Genomic DNA, 24,967 nt, shown 5'->3' with positions numbered 1-24,967 from the left:
GCAGCGCGCCCGCGAGTGGGAGACGGCGGCCGCCGAGCGCGCCACGGCGTTGGCGGCGGCCGAGGAGCAGCTCCGGCAGGCCCATGCCGACGCCGCGCGGGCCGAGGCCGAGGCGGCGCGACGGGCCAAGAAGGAGGCCGGGCGGGTGCGTCAGGAGGCGGTCGAGGAGGAGGCCGTGCGGCTGCGGGAGGCCGTGCGGGAGCTGACGGAGGAGCGGGACAAGGCGCAGGAGCGGGCGCGCAAGTCGGCGGCGGCTGCGGCGAGCCCGAGCAAGGCCAGCAGCCAATGGCAGAAGAAGGCCGGCGAGCTGAAGAAGCAGCTCGAGGAGGCCCAGCGCGAGAGGGCGCAGGAGGCGGCCAAGCTCAAGGAGGCGGCCGAGGCCAGCCGCAAGAAGGCCCAGCGCGAGGCCAAGGAGAAGGCGGCCCTGCGCAAGGCCCACGACGAGCTGGCCCGGCAGCTGGCCGAGGCCGCCGACGGGTCCCAGCGCGCGCGCGCCCTCCAGGAGGAGCTCGACGCCCTCCACAAGCAGGGCGCCGCACGCGACCGCAAGTACGCCCACGCGCGGCAGAAGCGCGACGAGCTGCAGGCCGCCCTCGCCCAGAGCCAGCAGGACCTCCTCCTCCTCGAGCAGCAGCTCGACGCCCTCCGCCTCGACGCCCAGCAGCAGCTCGCCGCCCTCACCAAGCAGCACCAGGCACACGCCAAGGTACGCACCCATCATAAACTATTACCCAATATATGCGTAGTCTCTCATTCACCGCTCACTCACATTCTACGACATACACACACCACACGACACGCGCGCGCACACACACAAACACCACACCACACCACACACGGCGCGCACACATACGCACGCACACATCACGACACACATAATCCAGGATCTCAGCCAGGTCATTTCGGAGCTGCGGGCGCAGGCGCAGAGCAACGACGCCGCCTACCAGGCCCTCAAGTCCGAGTTCGCGCACGCCACGTATGGAATCATCTCCTCCTCCTCCTCCTCCTCCTCCTCCTCCATGGAGGCCACCAACCAACGCGACCCCGTTCCAACCACAACAACACATGTTGGTTCTAACGCGGCTCCCCGTGGGTGATGGCAGGCGCTGCGCCGGCGAAGAGAAGGCGCGGCTGGAGGAGGAGCTCGACGCCCTGCGCGCCCAGCCCACTGCTACGCGCGCCGGCGCCGATGATGAGGAGGAGGAGGGAGTGCGGCAGCAGCCGCTGGGGGAGGTGCTGGCGCAGCTGCAGGACCTGAAGGCGCTCAATCACGAGGTGCTGGACCTGCTGGAGCACGAGAAGGAGCAGCACCGGGCCGCCCTCGGCGAGCTGCAGGTGGTGCGGGAGCAGCTGGCGGCCGAGAAGGGCTCCCACGCCTTCACCCTCGAGCAGCTCGCCGACGCGCGCAAGAGCCTCGAGCTGGCCCACCAGCTCGCCGAGGGGCTCCGGGCCGACCTCGCCCACGCCCAGCAGCAGCTCGCCGACACGCTCACCCTCCAGAACGAGAAGATCGAGGACCTCCACACCACCCTCGCCGCCCTGCGCACGCAGCGGGACGACCTCCAGCGCCAGCTCCGCGAACACCAGACCGAGAACGGCCGCCTCGCGCGCGAGCAACGCGACAGCGAGGCCAGCATCGCCGCCCTCACCAAACACATCCGCGAGCTCAAGTCCGCGCCGCTCGCCGCCAATGGTGGTTCTGCCGGTGCTGCCGGTGCGCTCGAGGCCGCCCTGGCCCGGGAGCGCGAAGAGCACGCCGCCACCCGCAAGCTCCTCGCCGACCACAAGAAGAACGCCCACGAGTACCGGCTCCCCCCCCCTCCCTCTCACAAGCCCTGGTGTGTCTGCTCTGGTGGATGTTCACACGCACACACGCACACGATAGCATGCGCGTGGAGTTTTTGCGTGGGCATGTGGCGGACCTGGAGCAGCTGCACGAGGCGCAGGAGGTCATCCGGCTGTTCCTGGAGGCGCAGAAGCACCACCTGGCGTCCTCGCCCTACGCCGCCGATGCCACCTACCCGGAGGATTCCGCGGCTGCCGGTGGTTGCCCATCTCCACCACCGCCAACACCGCCAGTACGAGCGCATGAGGCCCCGCGGTACCCCCAAAACCTGCTGTCGCCTCGACTCACCAAATACCGCTCTTCTCTTCCTGCCGGCAGGCGACACCAGCGGCGCTCGCGGAATGGGAGGAGCGGTTGCCCCAGCAATCTGGGGCGTCCCTCAGAGACAAAGCGCTGCGCACCTACTGCGACGCCGTGCTCGCCTTCATCCGTCGCCCCACCTCGGCGATCACGCAACGCGAGGTTCGTCTTCTTGCCCCGTTGTGGCCACGGCTCGAGCCAACAGAAAAGCTCACGAGTTGTTGTGCCCTCGCGCAGTTGGACGAGTACGTGAGTGTCCTGGCCGCCACCCTCGAACAAGGCGAATCGCGAGAACGGCTGAAGAAGATCCACGCCAACACGCTGCTCCTCAAGCGCATCATCGCGGCCTACTACAAGGAGTTTGTCCAGCTCCCTCTTCTCCGCTAGGCCGGTGTACACATTTTGGCGTACGTACGTAACAACAAAAGCCTTTTGAGCTGCAGCAGCCAGAAGGGAAGAGGCCACCAGGGCTACAAAATGTGTGTGGGAGGCGCGTGCGTGTGTTCTGTTCTGTTCAGTTGAGTAGAGTCGAGTCGAGTCGAGTTGTGCTCGCTCATCCCTTGATGACGAGCTGCTCCTCCTTGCGGCGGTAGGCGTTGGGGGCGCGGCGCGGGGGCTTGTGTTCGAGGCCGAGGTAGTCGGACTTGTCGAGCTTGGCGGCGATGCAGGCGTCGTCGTCCTCGACGGCCACGGGCTTGCCGATCCAGGGCACGATGAGGAACTTGTAGGTGGCGAACTCGTCGTCGGGCACGGCGAGCCTCTCCTGGATGCGGCGCTTGGTGTCGGCGAAGCGCTCGTTCTTGGGGATGGCGAGGTGGAACGGGTGGCCAAAGTTGGAGACGTGCGGGTCGCGGAAGACGTGGCTGACCTGGATGGTCTTGCTCGCCGCCTTGGGGTCCTTGTTGAGGTCCTCCTCGGGCACCTCCTCGGCGCGGAGGATCGTGTACTCGGTGTAGCCCGTGGTGCGCTCCTCGGGCTTGAGCAGGCGGTAGATGCGGTGGTTCTGCACCTCGAGCAGCCGGATCTCGCCCGTGCCCGTCAGCGCCGGCCCCAGCGCCTCCTTGAGCTTGGCGATCACGTCCGAGAACAGCGACGTCTTGGGCACCAGCACCTGGTGCGTGGCCACGGGCTGCACCTTGTCGTTGAACCACTCCACCTTGAGCAGCTTGTTGTTCTCCAGCTCGGCCAGCGGCATGTCCAGCTTCTCGTAGTAGAGGATGTCCCCCAGCAGCTTCTTCGGGTTGTACGGGTTGGCCAGCATGTCCGTCAGCAGCAGCTTGGGCATCGTCTTGATCGGCTGAATGCGCGGCTTGTTGTAGATCGCCGAGTGCTGCGTGAGCCGGATCTTGCCCGCCTCGTGGCCCAGCTGCCCCGCCAGCTGACCCACCACCTCCTCGTACGTCATCTCCTTGGACAGCTCCAGCACGCACACGTCCACCGACGGCGCACCCAGGTCCCGGAACTTGACCGTCACCCTACACACCCGCCCCCCACCACACACACGACACACACGACACACACGACGACACACGACGACACACACGACGACACACACGCGGAGGTCAGAGACCAGAGACCAGAGAGAGAGAGAGAGACGGTTGGCTGCTGCCATGGCTGTGGTGCGTGGTGGTGGGTGGTACCGGTTGAGCATCCAGGCGTAGTGGGCGGGGGCAAGGGGCCGCGGCAGGGTGGCGTTGCCGGGGGGCGGCTTCTGGACGCAGATGATGTCGCCGTTGGCCAGCTCGGCCTCGGCGAAGGAGTCCGTGCCCTTGAGCGGCTCCACCATGGTGGGCTTGATCTCCTCGAACAAGAGCAGCTCCTGGTGGCGGCGGCGGCGGCGGAAGGGCGGTGAGCAAAAAGCAGGGGAGGGGTGCCGGTGCCACAAGCAAGGAGGTCCTTTGGTGGAGGGGGGGAGGGGGGGGCACCTGGTCGGAAGGGAAGCCGAGGAGCTGGTTGAGGTGGGGAATGACGGAGCCGATCTTGTCGGAGACCTTGACGAACTTGTAGCACACGAGACGCAGGAGCTGCGCCTCCGGGTCGTAGTACTTGAAGAACATGATGGCGTCGTCGTCCGTGTGGGGCGCAAACAACTTGGCCTCGTCGGTCTCGCCCTCCGGCGCCTGGTGGGGGGGGGGCAATACATAAATCATCGCACGCACACGTGTCAGTACGTCCGAGCGGGGAAACGCCGGCTATCGACCGTCATCATCGTCGTCATCATCATCATCATCATCATCATCGCTGATCGATCGAGTGGGAGGAGGAGGAGGAGGAGGAGTGGGGAGGGGTGGGGGAGGGAGTAGGAGGGTGTGGTACCGTGGAGGCCTCGAGGAAGACCTTGATGTCGAGGGCGCCTCGCTTGACGAGCTTCTCGAGTGGCGTGTCCTCCTCCTTGGGCGTGTAGGGCTCGTCGGGGCGGACGGTGCGGTTGCGGCGGGCCGGGCACGTCCAGTAGCGCTGCCGCGCGGCCGGGATCCCAAACTCTTCGGCGGCGACGGCGCGGAACTCGCGCAGGGTGGAGGTCTTCTTGACCTTGAACTCCTTGGCCTGCTCAAAGTCGCACAGGTCGGCGTCGTGGGACTGCTCAAAGTCGCGCAGGGTGGCCACGCGGAGCTTGAGGTACAGGTGCGCCTCGGCCAGCTCCTTCTTCTTGGCCGCCTTCTCCGCCTCCTCCTGCTCGAAGCGCTCCTCCAGGTGCTTGGGGATCTCCTCCCGATCCACCGGGCGCAGGATCTGCTCCCGCTCTGCACACGACACACGACACGACACGACACGACACGCACGCCACCGGGGTCCACGGATGAGTGGAGCGGGGGAGGAGAAGGCGGGTGAAAAGGAGAGGAGTAGTTGGTGGTGGTGGTGGTACACAGACGTGACCAGCACCAGCCAGCAGCCACCACCAGCCACCACCAACGCGCGGGGGGCGGGGGGGTGTACCGTCGTCGCGTATGTAGAGGAGCATGTAGGCGTTGGCGGACCGCGGGTAGGTGGTGGTGATGGGCTTGCCCAGGGCGTTGCGCACGGTGCGCGTGATGTCGCCGCCAAAGTTGCCCTCGAACACGTCCTTCTTGCGCGCCTTGGTCACTCGCTCGTCGTCGAACTTGAACCACTGCATCTTGGTGGTGGGCCGCACGTAGGCGTAGTAGTGCCCGCCGTGCACGTCGCCGCTGTGCACCAGCACTCTGTAGCCGCCCGCGAGGGTCAGACCGATCTGCTACACCCACCCCCCCCCCGTGGGGAGAGAAGAGAGAGAGAGAAAGAGGGAGCGCGCTGTCGGGTCACCGTACGCATAGAGGCGGTAGAGGGGCTTGATGCTCACGTCGGCGTCGGCGGCCATGTACTTGCGCATGTTGAGCGTAGGCGGGAATTCGTACAGGTCGTTGATCTGCACCCACGTGGGCGGCCAACCGCACGCACGCCCAAGAAGAGAGAGAGAGAGAGGTCAGCTGTGAGGGGCGAGGGACCCCAAGGAGCCGGCCACCAACAGGAGGCGGCGGCGGCGGCGGCGGCGGCGCACCTTGAAGTTGCGGTCCCGCTGGAAGTCGTACACGAACCTCTTCAGGTGCAGCTCCAGGACCGGAGGCAGCGATTGGAAGAAGCAGCCTTTGTTGGCGTCCTACACACGCACACGCGCGCGCGCGCCAACACAGCCAGCGTGGCGTAAGGACTCGTCACGGCACACGGCACACGGCACACGGCACACGGCACACGGCACACGGCACACGGCACACGGCACACGGCACACATACCAACACGCGTGTGTGCATGGCGTCTTGAGAGAAGGGTGGCGTACCTGGAGGCCGTGACTGCCGGCGTCGTACTTGTTGTCGCCGCTGAGGGTTTCAACGGCGCAGTAGTGCTGCAGGGAGGCGTGCACGTCCTTCATCCCCTTCACGTCCAGCGAGATGTCTGGGGTCGTCCGACACACGTGGATCGCCGGTGGTGAGTGGCGCGGGGGCACAGAAAACGCCAGGCAACAACGCGATGGCAATCCACCCCACACCAAGACACGACACACACGACACACACGACACACACATCTTGGGAGTATAGAATCAAAAATAGATCCACGTCGAGAGGTAGAGAGTACCGTAGAAGGTTTCGACGCGAGAGGATTCGTAGGCGACGTTGATGCACTTGATGTAGTTGTAGATCTTGCCGCGGAACAGCTTCTCGACAATGCCCTCGGACAGGGTGCCCTTCATCTTCTCCTCGAGGTTGTCACAGAATACTCGGTTGAGCTCCTGCACGTCGTGCTGCACGAACGAGTCCCTGTTCACCGCCAGCGACACCAGCCACCACCAGCATCAGCAGCAGCATCAGCATCAGCATCAGCATCGGGCACTGCTGACCGCCAACACCCGGCATGCCTGCTGCTGCTGCTGCTGGCCGAGTGCTGGGCGGGCGTAAAGGAAGGGAAGGGAGCGGGGGGCCTACCGTCGATTCCAGCCGAAGGAGGCCGTGAGCTCTTTGGTGCCGACGGCTCGCGGCCCGAACTGGACGCGGTAGAAGACGCGCTGGAGGGCGAGGGGGATGGACTTGGTGGGGAGATCGTTTTGCGTGGGCAGCTGGTAGACGGCCCGCCGGAACGTCCCGATGTGGTAGAGCGCCTGGAGCAAGCTGTTCATGTAGCACGTCGCTCCCTGGTTCTTCAGCCCCACGTAGCCCGTCTCCTTCCTCGAATCCCAGCTGCTCATCCCGCCGCCGCCGCCGCCGCCGCCGCCACGTGAGTGAGTGAGTGAGTGAGTGAGTGAAGATTGGCGGTGGTGGCGGCGGTGGTGGAGCGGAGCGAGGTCCTTACTTGGCCCAGGATACCCAGTCGCGGCCGGAGGAGTAGCTGGCGTATTTCTTGACCTCGATCTCCACGTTGATGTGGAGGGTGTCGTCGACCAGGTAGCCGGGCTCCCGCAACTCGGCATAGCCAATCATCCCATTGAATCCCCAGTCCATCTCTCTGCGCACGTGCGCAAAGCAGCGACGCACCCCACCACCAGCCACCAGCCACCAGCCACCACCACCACCAACGAAGACGACGACCACGTTAGGACGTCAGCAGGCCCGCAGGCAGGCGTGACGCACGTGCAACACATGCAAGGACCCGCAGAGCATTATTGGGGCGGACAACGGCGCCGTTGAAGAGAAGGAGAGAAGGAGAGAAGGAGATTGGTGGGTGGGTGGGGGGGGTTCGTACTGGGCGCGGAAGGTGTGCAGCTCGGCCTTGCTCACCGTCTTGTTGGCGTCCTGCAGCACGTGGCGGTGGGTGGTGGGTGGTGCGTTTTAAAAAAAAATGACAAAAAAATACCAAGCAACGCACAGCGAGCACCGGTGTGCGTGCCCAAGTAAGTAGCTGGGAGGGCCAAAGGCACAAAAGGGGGGGGGTAGTGGTGGGGGCACCTTGTGGTTGATGATGGAGATGGTGAAGTTGGCGGTGCGCATCCAGTCGGGGGGCTGGGTTTTGGCGTCAGCGACGGCCAGATAAACGGCAAGGGAGTCGTTATACTGCGGGTGGACAGGATTGCCTCGCGGATACATGAGCATGTACCTGTTGTGGCAGACAACCGATTCAGCGTACGGCTCACCACACACCGCAGGGGGGGGGGTAAATGACTGAATTTGAGGATGCCCCAGGCTGCCGGTGGTGTGGCACCAGCCGAGGAGCGTGTCAAGTGTACCAGGGGTGCCACCGGCCTTGAAGACTTCGGAAGTCTGTTTGCCCGCAGCTTGGAGAACTTGGCGACCTGCCAGGTGTAGTGGCCCGTGTTCTCCTCTGCTGCTTTTCCTTTTTTTTTTTCTTCCTCTTCCTCTTCCTCCTCCTCTTCGTCTTCATCTTTGGGCTCATCCTTGGCGGGCACGTCCTCTGCCTTGGGGGATTGGCGCCCATTCAGTTCGGTCTTGGCCGCACCCTCGGCCTCCAGCTTGGGGCTGCCCTTGTTGGCATCTTCTTCGTTCTCCTTCTTGGGTTGCCCCTTCTTCTTTCGTCCAAAACCCAGCATGGTTGTTGTTGTCGTCGCCGCTGCTCTTGGCCTTTGCAACTGGAAAAGCTGTTTGTGTGACCCGCGAGGCAAGTCGCTGCTCTTCCGCCCCAAATCTTTTCGCTGAGCCTCAATTCAGGGCTTTTCACCTGCTAATTTTTTATTATTTATTTATAACTGTATTATTTCTTTATTTTCTTTTGGTTTTAAAAGAAAAGAAGAAAACGACCACAGTGTGCCGGCTGAAGACACAGAACCAACAGCCACAGCGACGACAGCAACGTTGTCGTGGTTGAAACCAACCGCCCATGGGTGCCGGCGGTGGTGGTGGTGGTGGTGGCTGGTACGCGGCCACGCTGGAGGTGATGGACGGGCACTTCGTGGCGGGGTTTATCGCGGGCGTGTGCACCACCCTGGCGGCGGTTCTCGTGCTCTCCCTGCTCGTGGTGGTCGTGCGTCGTCTGCTGGCCCTGCGCTCAAGGTCGTGGCCGGCAGGGCGCGCCACCGGCGGTGGCGGCGGGTATCGACCCGTCGCCCGCCCATTCGGCGAGGACGACGAGGCGCCCCTCTCCCGCGAACTCACCGACCTCACGACGCACCGCCACCAATCGGGCAACAGTGGCATCTTCGACGACAACGGCGACGACTACCGTCGGGGCAGCCAAGAACCGCACGAGCCCAAGCGCCAGCAGCGGGCCGATAGAACAGACTCGCTTCCTTTCGTGCGCCCTCTCTTCCCACCTCATCCTCTCGCCCCGGCAGCCCAACTCGTGGCCTTTTCAGCTCTAACTAAGGGCGGTGGCTGGCTGGCTGGCTGGCTGGTGGTGTCGTTGGTCGTGTCGTGTCGTGTCGTGTGTGGTGGTGCGTGGTGGTCCTATGCTCCACATCGACGCTTGCCGGTACCGGCGATACAGTGGGACCAGCTCTGTGAGCTGCCCGTCATCGAGCCCGACCACTTTCAGCAGCTGTGGACCGACACCGACCTGCGGTGTGTACCTCCCTCCTCGACTGGACGATGGGGGTGAGGGCGGGGGTGGGGAGGGGGCACGCCCTCGGGTCGGTGGCCCGTCCGTTTGCTGACCCATGGCGCTTCTCCCTTCTCCCATCATCGCTCGGTCCCTGCTGCTGCTGCTGCTGCTGCTGCTGCTACCAGAGAGATCATCGAACTACGCCTGCGGCCAGGTGCGAGCTGCCTCCTCCCGCGCAACGCCTCTCTATCTCTAGTCACGTGTGTGAATCGTGCGCCACCCTTAGCGGGCCGGTGGTGTGTGTCGTTTGCCGCGTGTGACTGACGGCAGCCTCGCGCTTTGGCTTGGTACCACGACCAGGGGTGGACGTGGAGAAGTTGTTGGCCCTCCACCGAGTTGCATGCATTGCCTCGGGTCAGGTGGGCAGCCAGAGCAAGTATTACTTCTTTGCACAGAAGGTAATCCCTTGCCAACGATGCATCGCCGCACACGCGCACACGTTCTTACGTAGGTGCGTTGCTGTCATGTCCCCGCAGGGTGACCTGGGGTTCTTGGTCGAGCTCTTGGTATCCTCTACCAGCCACGAGATGACGGCCAAGGTCAAGTGCGAAGACGACGACGCTGCGCGCCTGTTTGTGCGCCACCTTCGGTCGCTGCTGCAGCGGTGAGCCACCGGTGGTGCAAAAAGAAAAAAATTAAAAGAAAATGACCAGCCGTGGCGGTGCTGACGTCAGCAGCGCGCAAGAAGGAGGCCTTCTTTTCTCACGTTTTCGAGAGAGGCGCACGCTCGGCTGCCGTGGCTGGAGGTCCTCTACACCCTCTCCGTCGTTAACTGGATCTGCCCTCTTTTTCGAGCGGAGGAGGTCGTCATGTCAATGGCCAACAAAGACTCGCGAGGGGGCTATGAGGTGTTGGGGCTCACGCACAAGGCGGATGATGAGGAGGTGAAGGCAGCCTACCGCCGTTTGGCCATGAAGTGGCACCCCGACAAGAACCCCAGCCCTGACGCCAACGCCAAGTTCCAAGTGCTTTGCCCCTCCTCCTCCAATCTTTTCCTTTCCGCAATCCTCTACCTTGGACGCCAAGTGTGGTCCACACGTGCGCGCGGAGCTCAAGTATGCTGACTGGTCGCTGCTGCGTCTTGTTGTTGGTGTTGTTGTGGGGGGGGGTTCTACCCGTGGAGGAAATCTCTTATGCCTATCGGCGGCTCACGAGTGGCTTGGTGCTCTCCTCCTCCCTCCTCATGTCTTCTTCGTTGCGTGTGTCTAACGTGGTGGTGTGCCACTCGCGCGCGCGCGCGCTCTCTCTCTATCTCTGCCAGGGCGACGGCGATGAGGATGACGACGACGTGTCTGCCGAGGAGGTCTTCCTCTCAGTGTTCGGCCCGCTCTTTCGGTTTGGTGCGGACCCTCTTCTTCTCTCGGTGTTGGTCTTGGCCCAGCGTGCACGTGGTACGCTCACCGTGGTGGTGGTGGGCGGTACGCGTTACACGACACACAACACACACACGACACACGACACACAGGGCGAAGCAAGAATTCGCGGGTGGTGTTCAACATGGCCGACTTCGTGTGTCCGCACCACCGCGAGTTCGCGTCGCGCTTCTTCGATTCCTCGTCCGACTCAGAGTGGGACAGCGATGACTCCTACTACGACTACGATACCGACGAAGACGACGACAGCGACACCGTCGCCACCGCCGTCGCTACCACCGCCGCGGTCGGAACTCCAGCGCCTGGCGCTCCGCCAGGCCAGGGCGACTTCTTCTACTCGTTCCACTCCCACGCCCATCCCCATCCCCATCCCCATCCCCATCCCCATCCCCATCCCCAGGCACAAAAGCACGCCAAGCCCAAGCAACCGGGTGCGCCACCCCTGTCCTATGCCGCGCGCGTGCCGGCGCACCACTCACTTTCCGGACATCGCGTGGTGGCGGCAAAGCGCAGGCGTACCAGATCGTCCGACGGCTCCTCGCCTCACGGATGCTACCAAGGCCTCGCTCAAAGTGACCTGGGACGCCCCCAGCCCAAATGGCTCGCCCATCGTGCATTACAACCTGGAGATGGACGCTGGATCCGTGGCTGGCGCGAGCTTCCACGAGATCTACAAAGGTGGGTAGCCTCCCCCCCCCGCATCACCCCCCAATGCACTCACATGGCTCCTTTCTTCACTCGGAGCCGGCCTCTAAGATTAGTATCCATCCATCCACCCACCCACCCACCCACCCACCCATCTATCTATGCCCGTGGCGCGTCGGCCAGGTAAAAAGCGGACCTTCGAAGTCAAGCGCCTGTTGCCCGGCACCACCTACCACTTTCTCGTGCGGGCGACCAACAAGTTAGGCTCCGGGGGCTACAGCCGCGTGGCGTCCTTTTCCACCCAGGGCACTGCCCTCCCCTCCGGCTCCGCAGGTGCGCGCCCTTCCCGCCGCCGCCGCCGCCCCAACTTTCCTTTCTCTTCTCTTCTCTTCTCTTCTCTCTCTTCTCTCTCTCTCTCTCTTCTCTCTCTTCTCTTCTCTTCTCTTCTCTTCCTCCGCTGGTGGAGGGGGAAGGTGCTTCAGTGTGTGTCCACTCACGCGCTCGCTCACTCGCTCACTCTTGGCTCCTCTTCCTAAAACAAAGCCGCGAGGGGTCACGCAGATGGGAATGGCAACGCGGGGGCTACCAAGAGCAGCAAGAAAACGCGAAGAAACAAAAAGAAGAAGGGCGCCGATGGACTGGTCGACGCTCACCGACCAGCTGCTGCTGCTGCTGCTGCTGTTTCCCCCGTGGAGGAGGACGAGGCGGAGGCGGAAGAGGCGGAAGATGTCGAGGCGGCGGCGGAGGAGAAGGCAGTGGTGAACGAGGACGAAGACGACGCAGAGAAAAAGGACGAGGAAGAAGAGGAAGAGGCAGGAGAGAGTCCTCATGCACAGCAGCGGAAGGGCGAAGATGGGGACGGTGTCGGTAACGCAGGGAGGGAACGCGGACAAGCCGGAGGAGGAGGAGGCAAAGGCAACAGCAACAGCAACAGCGCCGCCAACCAGCGCCACCACCACCACCAGCAGCAGCACGCCCACACACGCGGGCCAGCGCCGCAACCAAACGCGCGAAGAGACGACGACGACAGGCGAAAGCCCGCGCCCTCCGCCAAAGCCAAGACCGCCTCCGCCGTGCGCGCAACAAAGCAGCAGCCCGCCCCCGCCAATGACAAGGCCCTTGCCGCCCCACCACCCTCCTCCGAGGTACGGCCATCGACCGCGACCACCGCGACGAGTACGAGCACGAGCAGCGCCGGAGCCAGGAGCCAGCCGGGCGACGAGGGTGCTCTGCCAGCCCCACGCAGCAAGCCCCTGCCGCAGAAGCAGCAGAAGCAACAGCAGCAGCAGCAGCAGCAACAGCCCCAACCGCAGCAGCGGCAGCTGCGTGTGGTCTCCGCTCCTGAGCCGCAGCCGCAGCGCGCGGAGCGGTCCGCCAACGGCGGAGGGGACGGGTTGCGGTCGCCGGGCAGGCGGGGAGGAGGAAGCGGCGCGTCACCGCCCCGCAGCAGCAGCGGCAGCCGCCACAATCACGAGGCCCACGTGCCGGCGGACCTGGCCACGGCGCGGGCAGCGGAGGAATCTGCGCGACGGGGAGATGTGCCCCAACAACAGACGTTCGGCGCGGCGGGGGGTAGCGCCGCCCAGCCGGGGCTCGTCCCGATGCACCTGCAGCAGGTGCGCGATGGCGGCGGCGGCCACGAGGTAGTAGTCAAGGACGACGCACGCGTGGTCAAGATGCGAGGGCTGCCCTGGGAAGTCACGCCCGAAGACATCGCCCGCTTCTTCGCCACCCTCGACATCGCACCGGAAGGGGTCTCCATTGCCCTCAACTTTGATGGCCGCCCGACAGGCGACGGATTTGTGTGCTTCGCGAGCGCCGACCACGCCACCCTCGCCCTCCAACGGTAGGATACCCTCCACCCCCCCCCCTCCACACACGCGGGTGCGCGTCCGCCCACTGCTGGGTCTGTGTTGCTGTTGCTATTCTTACCTGGCCTGCTGGGCGGTGTTGTGGGGGGCAATGTCATGCCATGCGTCACAGACACATGAACTACATGGGGCGGCGCTACATATGCGTAGAACGAAGCAGCCAGCAGGCGCTCAGCGCCTCCGTTCTCTTTGCCAAAACCATCGTGGAGCGCAAACGGGCCATGGCCGTCCTCCCCAACAACACTCCAGGCACCCCCTCCCCCCTAACTACTCCTCCTACTCCTCCTACTCTATTCCATTCCATCCTGGTAGCTCCCGTCATGCGCACGTGGCGGCGGCTGCTGCTGCCTCCTGAGAATCGGCGCTGGCTAGACCGATAGCGAGACCTGGCAAGCTAACTTCGTCCCCCCCTGTTCTGGCAGGCGGAGCTGGTTCAGCGGCCCAGCATGTGGCCGTTCCTGTGGAGGGCCAGGCCCCTGCGCCGGCGGGTCCCTCCTCTGGGAAAGTCAGGCCTGCCTCAGCCCTCGAACCCTCCTCCGAGTATTCCTCCCCCTCCCCCTCCAATCCCAACCACCAACGATCCTCCCCGCGTCGTCGTCGTCGTCGTCGTCGGTCGGGGGGGGGACCGGGCACGCGACAGACGGGACTAGCGCATCCTCACTCTTCTTTCCTCTTGCGCCTCTCTTGCGCGCGTCTACTAAGGGGAGCGATGCGACGTGCGAGTGATCTGCTGCTGCTGCTCGACATGGGCTTCGGCGAGCTGGAGGCTTCTGACGCGCTTGGCCGCGACCAGAGCATTGAGCTCACCGTGGAAGCCCTCCTCCACCAACGCGCGACCCGAGCCCTCTCTCGGTACGCCCAGGCAGCTTAGAGGCGGATGTGCCCCCGCGTACGCGAACTAAGAGGCGTCAAATGGTGGCGCTGCGCAGAGGCGAGGCGGGCGGGTGGGGAACGATGCGCGTGGAGGAGCACCCCTACCACCACGCCGGAAGCTTCCGCCCTCGGGGGCCGTCTCTGGCGGAGGGCCACGCGGAGGAGCGAGAGGAGCAAGAGGAGCGAGAAGGCCCCGCCAATGCCGACGCCGACGCCGCCCTTGTTCCACTGGGCAGCAATGGCGACAGCGGCGGCGCCAAGCCTCTATCCGCCTCTCTGGTGGTCACCAGCCTGCGCTCCGAGCCCGGTTTTCCGGCAGCGCTGCCCGCTTCTGCGCGTACCGCTACCCTCATCCCCAACAATCTCCTCCTACCTGTAACACACTCAGCCCACCCGAGCTGCCGGCTGACCTGACTCGTGTCGTGTGTGCCGTGGTGTGTGCCGTGGTGTGTGCGTGCGCGTGTGCGTGTGCCGTGGTGTGTGCGTGTGCGTGTGTCGCGTGCAGTAGTGGGCGCAGTAGACCGGGAGAAGACGCTCTCGTCCTCGCTGTGGATCGGGAACGTGAGCAGCAAGGTGCGGGAGGACGAGCTGCGCTCCCTCTTTTCGCCCTTCGGCGAAATCGTGAGCCTCAAAATCCTACGCCGCTCGCAATGCGCCTTCGTCAACTATTCCTCCCCGGCCGCTGCCACCGCGGCCAAACGCCACGTGCAGGTGCCCCTGCCGTGCCCTGACACGACACTCACGACACACGGCGGGTAATATATATAACACTGTCTTGGTGCGTCATACCCACGTACAGGGCAAGTTGGTCAAGGACATGCGCCTTGAGATCAACTTCTCCAAGCCGCCCAAGGCTCAGCGCACCGACCTCCCGCCTCTTCCCCTCGGGGGAGCTGCGGGGCCTCTGGCGCCGGGCTCTTCGGTCCTCCTGCATCGACCGCCTCCTGCTGCTACCGCCGCCCGTACGCTTCTCCTCTTTTTTCCCTCTTTGTCAATTTTTTCTCTTTTGCTTTCTCTTTTTTTTTGTTTTTCCTTTCCGGCGCTCACGACGTGGAGCGTCACTGTTTGGTTTGTTTGGTGGCACGCACACTCACACGCACTCACTACATGGGCATTCCATGCAGCAGCCCCGACTCGCCACCGCATCACCGGCGGCGGGGCCAGTCCCGAGACGGGTTATCCCTCCTCCTCCTCCGCTCGGTCAGCAGGCGGCGGGATCCTCGCGGGATCCGCGAAGCAGCTTACCAAGCACCAAGCCACCGCCGTAGTGGCGGCGAGCCACCGGGATGGGCACCACCAGGCGGAGGAGGCGCTGGGCCCCTCTTCGGCGCCGGATGCGCCCCTGGCCGGTCCGAAGCGCGTACGGCCGGATGTCCGCTCCACGAGCAGCAGCAGCAGCAGCAGCAGCAGCAGCGTGCCCACGAGTTACCTGGCCGCCACCACCAATCAAAACATGCCCGCCGCCGCCGCCGCCTCCTCCACCACAGCCGTGGTACACCTGCCTCTCGAGAGCCCCCTCTCTTTCCTCGTGCTCACCTCGCCCGTCCGTCTTCAGTCCCGATTCTCGTCTCCGCCCTTCAGCAGCGCGCTGCCGCCGGCTCTGATCATCCCCAATTTCGTATGGCCGCCGCTACCACCGCGCACACGCGCACAACCGCACATTATATACACTACTGTACCCACAGCGCACACCTCACCTTTGTTGCTGGTCTCACGGGATCTGCCAGCAGGGCGGAGCTGCGGCTGGACCGACGAGCCAGGCCGAAGCCACGTCTCCGGGCTCGCACCCGGCGGCCACGCCTCCTCCCTGGCTGGCAGCAGCTGCAGCTGCTGCTGCGGGAGGTGGAGATGGGGGTGGTGGTGGTGGTGGACTGACGGCCAGCCCCGCCCTTCAGCTCTTCTTCGACCCCACGGCTGCTGCCTCACCCGCTGCTTTTCTGTTCCCGCCGACTACTCCCGCGGCCCTTCCGATGATGCACCACCACATTGTATCTCTCGCAGCTCCACTCCCCATTATTATCGGCTGTGGCGTCATTTCCTCACCACCAGCCACCACCACCACCACCACCTCCACCACCTCTTGGCGCGTCGGCAGGGCACCACCACCGGTGGCATGGCACGCGAGGAGATGGCGTCGAGCGTCGAGCATGAGGAGCAGCCCGGCACGATGGGCAGCGGCGGAGGCATCTACAGCCCCTTTGGCGAGGCCTACCTGGGCGTGTACCGGGTCCACCCGTATCCCCAGCACCACCACGACCCCCACGACGAGGAGGACGAAGAGGATGAGCAGCAACAACCACTTCACCTCGACCACCACCACGACCACCACCACGACCACGACCACCACCACCATCAGCAGCCGCAGCAGGCACCCGAGGCAGATGGTGCCATCTCCACCCCCACCCACCCCCCACCCCCACCCGCGTTCTCACACGACACGACACGACACACGCGAACGAATTCCCCTTCTTGGCAGGGCAAGCAGAGGAGCGTCCGCTGCTGGTGGAGCCCGATCTCAGTGGCTCTCCGTCGGCGTACGGCCTCTTCGGGTGGCAGCCGACAGGCTTCGACTCGGGCGGCGGCGGCGGCGGGCACCTGTCCACCAGCATCTGGAGCTATTCCTCCTTCGGCCCGCCCCTGCAGCCCCCAGCAGCAGCGGCAGCCGCCCTCGCACCCTCGCCGCACCATCGGCAGCAGCAGCAGCAGGCCTCTCCCTCCTCCGACAGCTTCCACCACCACCAGCAGCAGCAGCAGCACCAGCAGCACCAGCAGGGGGCTGCCGCCCTCCCTTTTGGAGGACACACGGCTCCTCCTCCGCCCTACACGGCTTTCTACAACGTAGCCCCGCCCCCCTACCACCCCCACCACTCGCAGCAGCAGCCGTAGCAGGCGGGCAGCCCAAACGCTAACACAGCAGCCCCCCCTCGTGTACAGCCACCCCCACACAACACCCACGCAAAGGACATAAATAATAATAATGTTGCTTCCCTTGGGAAGGGGCACAGCGTTGAGCGACTGTTTTTCTGATTCCATCTTCTGAGATGCACGGCGGGCAGCAGCACCGCCCACACGGACGTGTGGGAGAAGGGGTGGCGGCGTTGGAGAGGCTGGGGCGGCTGGGGGTGCACCAATCCTCCCTCTCCCCTCGCATTGCGGCGCTCCTTCGCGTAGACGAGGAGGACAGGGGACAAGTCGGCCAGCAGCAGCAGCAGCCACCGCAGCAGATGGAGGACCCCGGCGGCGACGAAGAGCGCCTCTACGATACCTACTTCCAAGTGGTGGAGGAGGGCAAGCAGGACGAAGACGGCGGCGGCGGCAGCAGCAGCAGCAGCATGATGAGGGGGTTGCAGGGGGTGCCCCTCCTCAACTGGGGCTGGTGGCGCAAGCGCCGCTTCCTCTCCGTCGAGGACGAGGAGCGCGTGGCCCGCTGCGCCGCACAGCGGGAGCGCAAGAGCGTGACGTGGGTGGAAACCTACTTCCACGAGTTCGCCCTCGCCGCCCACCACGTCAAGCGAGCGGCCCTCGTCTTGCACCGCCGCCTCGGCTGTGCCACCACCCTTCAGCAGCAGCCGCAGCCGCCATCCACAAGCAACCAAGGGCACCAGCCGCCACCGCCACCGCTGCGGCAGGAGGGCTGCAGCCGCGCCCTGCTTCTGCCGCACCTCCGCTGGCTCAGGCCCTGCGATCCCGTACGACGCCCCCCCCCCCGGTCTCTCCTCCAAGTCGTGATGCTCGAACTTAGCCATTTATATATTTATATATTTATATATATATATCCCCTTGGACCCTGCCGTGTGTCGTGCTGTGCTGTGCTCGTGCTCGTGCTGTGTTGTGCTCGTGCTTGGCAGGAGTGGGTGGATCAGCTGTGGATCGAGGTCCGGCGATCTCCGCTGGTGGGGAGCAGCATGCTAGTGACCTATCTGGAGAAGGCCCTGGGCGACCTGCGTACGTGGGACCTGCGGCGGCGGCTGCTGCTGCTCCCTTGTCGACATGATGATTGGGCACGGCGAAACTACTCATCGGCACGCACGCTGCTGTTTTGGGGGGGTGGGGGGGGGCTATCACCACCAGTATGCTGGAAGACGGAGGGGCGGCAACGGGTGCCGTGCCGCATCAACGACCTCCTCGGGGAGCCCGCGCTCCAAGACCTCTTGGGTCCCGATGCCGTACTCCCTCTCCTCCTCCTCTTCCTCTCCCTCACCTGTCTCCGCGCAATCGTCGTCGTCGTCGTTGCTGGTGGCTGGTGGCTGGTGGTGATGGTCCCTTCTTTCAAGGTGTTCGTGGTGCGGTGTCTGGTGGGTCCGCCCAATGGCCTCAACATCCGGAACCTCCTGTGGCACGGATTCCTCGACAACGAACAGCTCCACCCGGCCCTCCTGGGTATTACTCCCCCCTTCCCCCCCTTCCCCTCCCTTGTTGGGGGGGGGCTGGATGATCCTTCGCGACTGCCACCGGCGCTGAATGGTCAGGCCTCGTGGTGGCGGCGGCGGCGGTGGCTGGTGGCTGGGGGCTGGGGGCTGGTGGCTGGGGGCTGGTGCAGATTTTCTGATGGTGTTGGTGGCGAGCCTTGGCACCCTGCTCGGCGAAGCCCAGCTGATGGCGTTCAGCGCCTGGGGGGAAGCACTCGACGGCGGACAGGAGCCTCTCGAAGCAGTCGCGCCTGCGGACACTATGGCTGCTCCCTCCAGCAGCGAGAGCACGCGCAGGGCCAGGCACGTGTAACTCTCCACACAGTAGGCTCGTGCTGTCTTGCGGGACGAGCGTGTCTGTGTTGCCCAAGTTGTCTGTGTGGCCGCGATGGCACGACTGACGTCCGCTCCAGGAAAAGCAGGGGCGGCAAGGGCGGCACCGGCAGTCATCTACGCCGGTTGGAGGCCATGGACCGGCGCTTTGCTTCCGATTTCGGCGGGTGGGCGCCTGCTGACATATTTCTTCCCGGTACACGTTCCTCCCCACCACTGACCACCCACCGCGTGTTTCACAAGACCTTTTCCCTCACGCCGGTGTGCGACCCGCCGCCACCGCCGCCGCCACCGCCGCCGCCTCCGCCGCCGCCACCACCACGGTCGGCAGATGGTGGCGGCAGTTCTCGGAGCGCTTACGAAGAGACCCGCAGATTGTTCGCCAGGTACCCGTTGCCCCTGCTCGGGAGGGCATGCGGAGCTGACGGATGGATATCTATATATATACATATAGAAATACACCACACACACACACACACACACAACACACAACACACAACACACAACACACGTTGAATTTGTCCCACCGCCTCACAATGATGCTGCACCCGCGGGCCTTGGCAGGAGCCACTTCGTGTTGCCCCAGAGGGTTGCCCCCTGGGTCGAGGCGCTGCAGGTCTGGATGGGCATCGAACTAGCAGCAGCAGCAGCAGCAGCAGCACGAGACGAGCCTGTGGGCCTTACCCGGTGCGAACCCTCTTCGCACTCCCCTCCCTCTCCCTTGCCCGACGAAGCAACCTTGGCCGCTTTCCTGTCTGCCAGACAGTGGCGAGGGCCTCCTCGTGGATGTGCCGCGTGTGTTGTGTGTTTTGCGACGCTCACCTCCCTCTTCCGTTCCGGGGTCCACGTGCAGTGAGAGGGACCGAGAGGAGTACCGCTGTCTCTTGGTGATGCTTCCGCAATTGGAGCACAGCCTGCGTCGGGTGTTTGTCGCTGTCAACGAGTTCGCCGAGGAGCGGCTGCTCACAGCAGGTACCCCCCTCCCCGCCGCCGCCGCCGCCGCCGCCTTGCTGCTGATCGTCGCGGACGCACTACGCTGCTCACTTTTTTCCCCCCTATTCTTTCGTCGGCACGCCCAGAGGCGGCTGTGTACTACACAACGCTCGACATCATGACTGCCCAGAGGCACGACCCCGAGGCCTACGCCGAAGGCGAGAACTACGTCACGTACGTCTATCTAATCTATCTAATCTATCTAATCTATCTAATCTATCTAATCTATCTAATCTATCTATCTATCTATCTATCTATCTGTGACTTATGCACCCCCTCCCCTCTTCGTCTTTGCTGGGCGCCCTTCCCCAATCCCCCCCGAGGCTGACAACTATCTCATGGTGGGTACGGGGACTCTGGCGTGTGCTCTCAGGGGCGACGCCCACGGTCCTCTCAATCGGCTGCCGCTTGAGTTGGGGCAGCCCATGATGCACCTCCTGCGTGATCTTAATGACTGGTTTGCTGGCCCTCGCCTGCGCATTAAGGTAGAAATCCCCCCTTAATGCGAAAGCGGTCAGCCGCAGCTGGCGTGCGTGCGTTCGTGCGCACTAACGGAACTGTGTGTGTGTGTCGTGTGTCGTGTGTTGTGTGTGTGTGTGTGTCGTGTGTGTGCGCCGGGTGCGTGTGTGCGTGTGTGTCGTGTGTGTCGTGTGCAGGTTTCTCACGGCTTGGTAGCTCGCAGTAGCATTCCCCGCGCCACCACCGTACGGTGCACCGTAGGACTTGGCAAGTCTCACGGCAGGAGCGTGAACTAACTGGAGATGGTGGCTGGTGGCGTGATCGGGCGCAGGACCTGATCATGGTGGCCGCCATTGCCCTGTGCGCACGCTACGACCCGTGTCCCGCCATGCAAGGCACCTCCGCCCTTCTCGAGCGCCGGTGGTTGGCTGGTGGTGTGGGGTGCGGTGCGGAAGGACGGAACAGGGCCAGCTGACGTGATGACCACCACGACCACGACGACCACCACGACCACCACCACCACCACCACGACCACGACCACCACCACCACCACCACGACGCCGTATGGGGGGGGGGGAGGATTGGGGGTTGGCAGGTCCCTTTGTGAGCCGATGCGTCGAGTACGTGGAGGCCTATCGCCCCTACTACCATCCGGTTTCCATTTTGCAGCGGCGCATTTCTGGCTGCCTCGAGGCGTGGGGCCGCCATCACCGCCTCAGCATCGCCGACAGCGGCGAACTGGGCGGCCCTGCCTCCCCGGATGCCCCGTGCGACGTCGAGGCCGACGAGTCTGCTCTCCGCTCGCTGATCTCTGCCGTTTCTACCCACCTGGAAACCCTCTACGGCCACCCGCCTCTCTTCATCTCGCCCGACGCGGACCAAGCCCCCCGCCAGCTGCTGCCCGATGATCCTCACTTTGGCGCCTTCGGCCTGACCAAAAGGTTCGCCTCCCACCCCCCACCCCTCTCCCCCTTCCCTCCCCTCCAGCCAGCGCCTCCCACTCCACACGGGTGAACTTGCGCCTGACTCGGTTGACCGCACGCACGCACGCAATACAGGGTGTTCTGCAGCAGACACGAAGAAAGCGTCACGGCGCTCCTCACGGACGTCGTGGGTCTTGTTCGGGAGATCCTGGCTGAGGTGCGTCCCCACCCAGCCACTACTCCTTGCTTGCTTGATTAATTGTGCGGTGTGTTGTGTGCGGTGTGTTGCTGTTGGGTCGTGCGTGTCCCGGGGGGGAAGGGGGGTTGTTGGCGTGGTGCGGCTCATCTCACCGAACCGCGGGTGCGTGCACCAGGTGAGCGTGCGGTACGAGGCGTTGGGGAAGCTCGTGGCGGAGCGTAGGGCCTACCACCACCAGCGGCGCATCTTTACCAAGCTGCGGGCGTCGCTTCCCTATTTTGGCCTCCTGGCGCAGCTGGTCATGCTCCTGGTTGAGGAGACCGCCCGCCGGCAGGATCGTCTCGAGCAGGCGGCGGCGGCGGCCACGCACGATTGCCCTGCTGCGGCGGCTGCTGCTGCCGACGCCGCTGCCACTCCTCGGTTGGAGCGCGGGCCTCCACTGCCCGACCAATCAGAAGACCAGACGACGCAGGAAGATGATGCCTTCCGGCTGCAGGCGCAGCGGAAGGAGAGGGCTCGACGAGAGAAGGAAGCCACCGAGCACAGTCCCACCTTCACCTTGGCCCGCGCGGTGCAGGACCTCCTGGGCCGACAGCTCGGCTGCGTGCGGGAGAACGAATGGGTAAGCACCCTCCCTCCCCTCCTCGCCGTCGCGCTTGGCGGCTGTCTGCCCCATATGTCTGGTCTTACTTCCTCCTCCTCGTGCTGCTGCTGCTGCTGCTGGACAATCACTCGCTCCCTACCGACATCAAAAGGACAAGGCTCGCGAAATTTTGGGCTGTTGGCTGGGCGAAGAGGAGCGCACCTACCGCCTCCTGTCCAAGCGGGAACGGTTCAAGTTTTGGGCCGCCCTCCCTGCTCACCTCCCCTTCCCTGTCCCCGCCTGCGGTGCCACCGCCGCACCCACCGCTGATGCCCCCACCCCCAGACGAGAGGAGCCACAAAATTAACCCCCGCGAGAGATTGGCTGGAAAAGGAAAAAAGGAAAAGATAGATTTTGATGAAGATGATGCGCAAAGCCACTGGGGGCACAGGCCTGTCCCATCACCTTCTCAAGCCGAGCCGCACGGCCCGTACGCTCGGCACTTCCCTTATGCGGGAAGCAGCAGCAGTTGGTCTCTTGCCACGTTCGCGTGCACTACACACTCCAGCCACGGACGAGCGAGAAGCAGAAGAAGCCCTTCTCCATTTTGTGGCCTCTAGGAGGAACCTGCTGGTGATTACGGGGGCCGGCATCAGGTAACCGTTCACCCGGCGTAAAAAGAGGGTGTTCTTACGGCCCATCTCATCTCATTTCTTTCTTTCTTTCTCCGCCATTTTAAGCACAGAGTCGGGCCTTCCTGACTACCGGGGTCCACAGGGCAGCTATGCCAAGGGGCATAAGCCCACCCTCTACCGCGATTTTGTCACCTCCCCCTCCGTGCGGTTCGTTCTCCTCCACTCACCCTCACCCTCACTCTCCTCCTCGGACCCCCGAAAGCAGAGGCGCACCTGCCTCTCCCCTACGGCGGAACTTACGTGCCGGTCGGTGGTGCAGGCAGAGGTACTGGGCGAGGAACATGCTCGGGTGGGAGTCCTTCTCCCGCGTGCAGCCCAACCCCGCCCACTTGGCCCTGGCGCGCATGCAGCGGGAAGGTGTGTTCCAGCACCTCGTCACACAGGCTCGTTCCCTCTCCCCCCCTCCTCCCTCTTTGATGAATGTGTGCCATGTTGGAGACCAACCATCCCACCCCAACCCAATAGAATGTTGACCGCCTGCACCAGCGTGCCGGAAGCCATGGCGTGGTCGAGCTTCACGGGCACAACTGGGCTGTGCGGTATGACCCTTCTCACGTTGACGAAAAGGGTGGTGGCTGGTGGTGGCTGGTGGTGGCTGGTCCTCCACCCCCTTCCCCCGACTGTGAAGGCCCGAAATGGGTGTGACCCCATCCATCCATCCATGCGTGCGTGCGTGCTGAGGCTGAAGCCGTGCGGTCGTGTCCGGTGGTGGGTGGTGGCTGGTGAACAGGTGTCTAGGCTGCGGTCATGAGGAGGACAGAGCTCATTTCCAGGCGCGCCTGCTTGCCGCCAATCCAGACTGGCTTCCAGAGGCAAAGGCGGCCGCGTCTTCCCCCGTGGTGGCGGGTACTCCCGCCCCTGTTGCCCCCAGCAGGTACCAACCACTCCTCCTCAAGGAGGCACGTCCCTGCCTGCCCCCTCCCCATTCCAGTGCCACTGGTAATCGTAGTAGCCCTTGGCTCCCGGGCTGGTGTGGTGTTCAGCGTGCCTGTCTCTGCTGCCTTTTTCGCCTCGTCCTCGGTCTCGGCCGAAGAAGCCGGAGGCATCCGGCCAGATGGTGATGCAAACGTGCCCTTCCACGACCACTCCCAGTTTTGCGTGCCCTCGTGCACCGCCTGCCACGTTGGCGTTGTGGTTGGTACCCCCCCCCTCCTGTCTGTTCTTTTTCGTTTCCTGTTCTCGGTAAATGTCTCACACTGCACCACTCCTCTTCGTTGGCCTCCCTTCTCCATTCGAGAAACCCGCGGTCGTCTTCTTCGGAGAGAACGTTCCAAGGGCAGTTGTGGAAGAGGCCATGAGCCACACCCTGTCCTCTGATGGTGTTCTGGTCATCGGCTCCTCGTTGATGGTCTACTCTGGTACAGCCATGTGGTCTCCTTGTTAGTGGGTGGTAGCGGCGTTGTTCGTCTCCTCACAATTCTTTCCCCCTTGCGGCAGCCTTTCGCTTTGTACGTGCTGCCGATGCAACCCATCTGCCAATAGCCCTCCTGAACATCGGACCCACTCGCGCTGATGCACTTTCGTCAATCCATCTCAAGCTTGAACTCAAGGTCTTACAACTGCCACCGCCACATTGCCTTCATTCCACCTAACACCTCTTCTTGGCAGGCTGGGCATGTACTGCCCCAGCTGGCTTCATCCTTACTCTCCTCATCTGCTCTGTGAGGGCCAAGTGTGAACCTAGTACCTCCTGCATGTTTGGGCTGACAGTGCCCTCAAGTGGTAAAGCTGAATTACCAGCAGTTGGGGACTGAGGACAGAGAAAGAATAAAGATGCACACCTTTTGTCAGAACCTGTTGTCTGTTTTGTTTTTTTAATTTTTATTTTTTAAATTTCATTTTGTAAATAAATAGCAACCTTATTCCAGGAATGGGCTGGAGTTTTGACAGATTTTTTTGCAATCAGCCCACAGAGCAGAGATTACTCGTTTTCTCGCTTGCTCTGTAAGCTCCTGGCCTCGCGTTTCGTTCTAAATACGCTGAAGAGGACGGGCTTCAAGATGTGATATGACTCAGCCCTGTACGATGCTTCATTGGGCCGCTAGGACTTCCTCTTCTTGGCGACTTTTTGCGTTTTTTTCCACTGCACACAACAAAGAGCACTCCTTTACTCGCTTGCCTTGATAGCTAGCGGCCTGGCAATAAGTTTCCAGACCAATCAGACCATGGGCTACAAGATACCGCACGATTCAGGGCGCTACGGTGCACTGTTCGCCTCACGACTCGTTGCTCTAAAATCACACACCAATTGAAGAACACCTGTTTGCTCGCTTGCCTTGATAGCTAGAGGCCTGGCAATCAGTTCCCAGACCAATCAGACCATGGGCTACAAGATGCCGCACGATTCAGGGCGCTACGGTGCGCTGTTCGCCTCACGACTCGTAGCTCGAAAATCACACTGCCATATGAAGCACACCTGTTTGCTCGCTTGCCTTGATAGCTAGAGGCCTGCCAATTGATATACT

At 63.5% G+C, this 24,967-nt stretch overlaps 7 protein-coding genes across 7 annotated transcripts in view; 6 read left to right on the top strand and 1 right to left on the bottom strand.

Moving 5' to 3' along the window:
- ACA1_234350 (surface antigen repeat-containing protein) overlaps positions 1–2,533 on the top strand; it is a gene marked incomplete at both ends in the record, with an annotated part of 5,979 nt that extends 3,446 nt beyond the window's left edge. The window contains 7 exons of the mRNA XM_004341013.1: positions 23–48; positions 71–706; positions 885–976; positions 1,104–1,802; positions 1,886–2,043; positions 2,175–2,308; positions 2,384–2,533. Coding sequence (XP_004341061.1) covers positions 23–48; positions 71–706; positions 885–976; positions 1,104–1,802; positions 1,886–2,043; positions 2,175–2,308; positions 2,384–2,533 — 1,895 coding nt within the window. The remainder of the gene's footprint in view (positions 1–22; positions 49–70; positions 707–884; positions 977–1,103; positions 1,803–1,885; positions 2,044–2,174; positions 2,309–2,383) is intronic.
- A 166-nt stretch (positions 2,534–2,699) lies between these two features.
- On the bottom strand, positions 2,700–8,139 carry ACA1_234340 (Ubiquitin carboxylterminal hydrolase domain containing protein; the record flags this gene model as incomplete). The annotated part of the gene is made up of 14 exons (XM_004341012.1): positions 2,700–3,621; positions 3,787–3,965; positions 4,072–4,266; positions 4,463–4,890; positions 5,084–5,328; positions 5,434–5,531; positions 5,664–5,762; positions 5,940–6,055; positions 6,237–6,418; positions 6,584–6,835; positions 6,948–7,100; positions 7,338–7,387; positions 7,541–7,645; positions 7,819–8,139. The coding sequence occupies 14 exons, from the start codon at positions 8,137–8,139 to the stop codon at positions 2,700–2,702; spliced, it is 3,345 nt and encodes a 1,114-aa protein (XP_004341060.1).
- Positions 8,140–8,426: 287 nt separating this feature from the next.
- ACA1_234330 (uncharacterized protein) lies at positions 8,427–9,754 on the top strand (the record flags this gene model as incomplete). The annotated part of the gene is made up of 5 exons (XM_004341011.1): positions 8,427–8,840; positions 9,033–9,106; positions 9,272–9,300; positions 9,447–9,544; positions 9,623–9,754. 5 exons carry the CDS (start codon positions 8,427–8,429, stop codon positions 9,752–9,754), a joined length of 747 nt encoding a protein of 248 aa, XP_004341059.1.
- A 207-nt stretch (positions 9,755–9,961) lies between these two features.
- Positions 9,962–13,014, top strand: ACA1_234320 (fibronectin type III domain containing protein; the record flags this gene model as incomplete). The annotated part of the gene is made up of 6 exons (XM_004341010.1): positions 9,962–10,111; positions 10,408–10,537; positions 10,612–10,950; positions 11,033–11,197; positions 11,348–11,497; positions 11,726–13,014. 6 exons carry the CDS (start codon positions 9,962–9,964, stop codon positions 13,012–13,014), a joined length of 2,223 nt encoding a protein of 740 aa, XP_004341058.1.
- A 730-nt stretch (positions 13,015–13,744) lies between these two features.
- ACA1_234310 (RNA recognition motif domain containing protein) lies at positions 13,745–16,794 on the top strand (the record flags this gene model as incomplete). The annotated part of the gene is given in 8 exon segments (XM_004341009.1): positions 13,745–13,887; positions 13,902–14,245; positions 14,414–14,619; positions 14,708–14,870; positions 15,036–15,526; positions 15,639–15,896; positions 16,004–16,292; positions 16,385–16,794. The coding sequence occupies 8 exon segments, from the start codon at positions 13,745–13,747 to the stop codon at positions 16,792–16,794; spliced, it is 2,304 nt and encodes a 767-aa protein (XP_004341057.1).
- A 155-nt stretch (positions 16,795–16,949) lies between these two features.
- ACA1_234300 (uncharacterized protein) lies at positions 16,950–22,174 on the top strand (the record flags this gene model as incomplete). The annotated part of the gene is made up of 15 exons (XM_004341008.1): positions 16,950–17,597; positions 17,757–17,853; positions 17,980–18,074; positions 18,183–18,288; positions 18,497–18,626; positions 18,731–18,817; positions 19,215–19,337; positions 19,504–19,622; positions 19,730–19,817; positions 20,017–20,128; positions 20,434–20,548; positions 20,698–21,043; positions 21,161–21,242; positions 21,400–21,846; positions 21,980–22,174. The coding sequence occupies 15 exons, from the start codon at positions 16,950–16,952 to the stop codon at positions 22,172–22,174; spliced, it is 2,790 nt and encodes a 929-aa protein (XP_004341056.1).
- A 56-nt stretch (positions 22,175–22,230) lies between these two features.
- Positions 22,231–24,167, top strand: ACA1_234290 (sirtuin, putative; the record flags this gene model as incomplete). Its single annotated transcript, XM_004341007.1, has 10 exons — positions 22,231–22,297; positions 22,376–22,463; positions 22,548–22,649; positions 22,762–22,876; positions 22,968–23,100; positions 23,241–23,376; positions 23,486–23,640; positions 23,783–23,860; positions 23,940–24,052; positions 24,111–24,167. The coding sequence occupies 10 exons, from the start codon at positions 22,231–22,233 to the stop codon at positions 24,165–24,167; spliced, it is 1,044 nt and encodes a 347-aa protein (XP_004341055.1).
- Positions 24,168–24,967: the final 800 nt, after the last annotated feature.

This window comes from Acanthamoeba castellanii, assembly GCF_000313135.1.
Source record: "Acanthamoeba castellanii str. Neff unplaced genomic scaffold scf7180000084762, whole genome shotgun sequence".
Lineage (NCBI taxonomy): Eukaryota > Discosea > Longamoebia > Acanthamoebidae > Acanthamoeba > Acanthamoeba castellanii.
The sequence above is the reverse complement of the archived record's forward strand: the minus strand, read 5'-3'. Positions and strand labels throughout refer to the sequence as shown.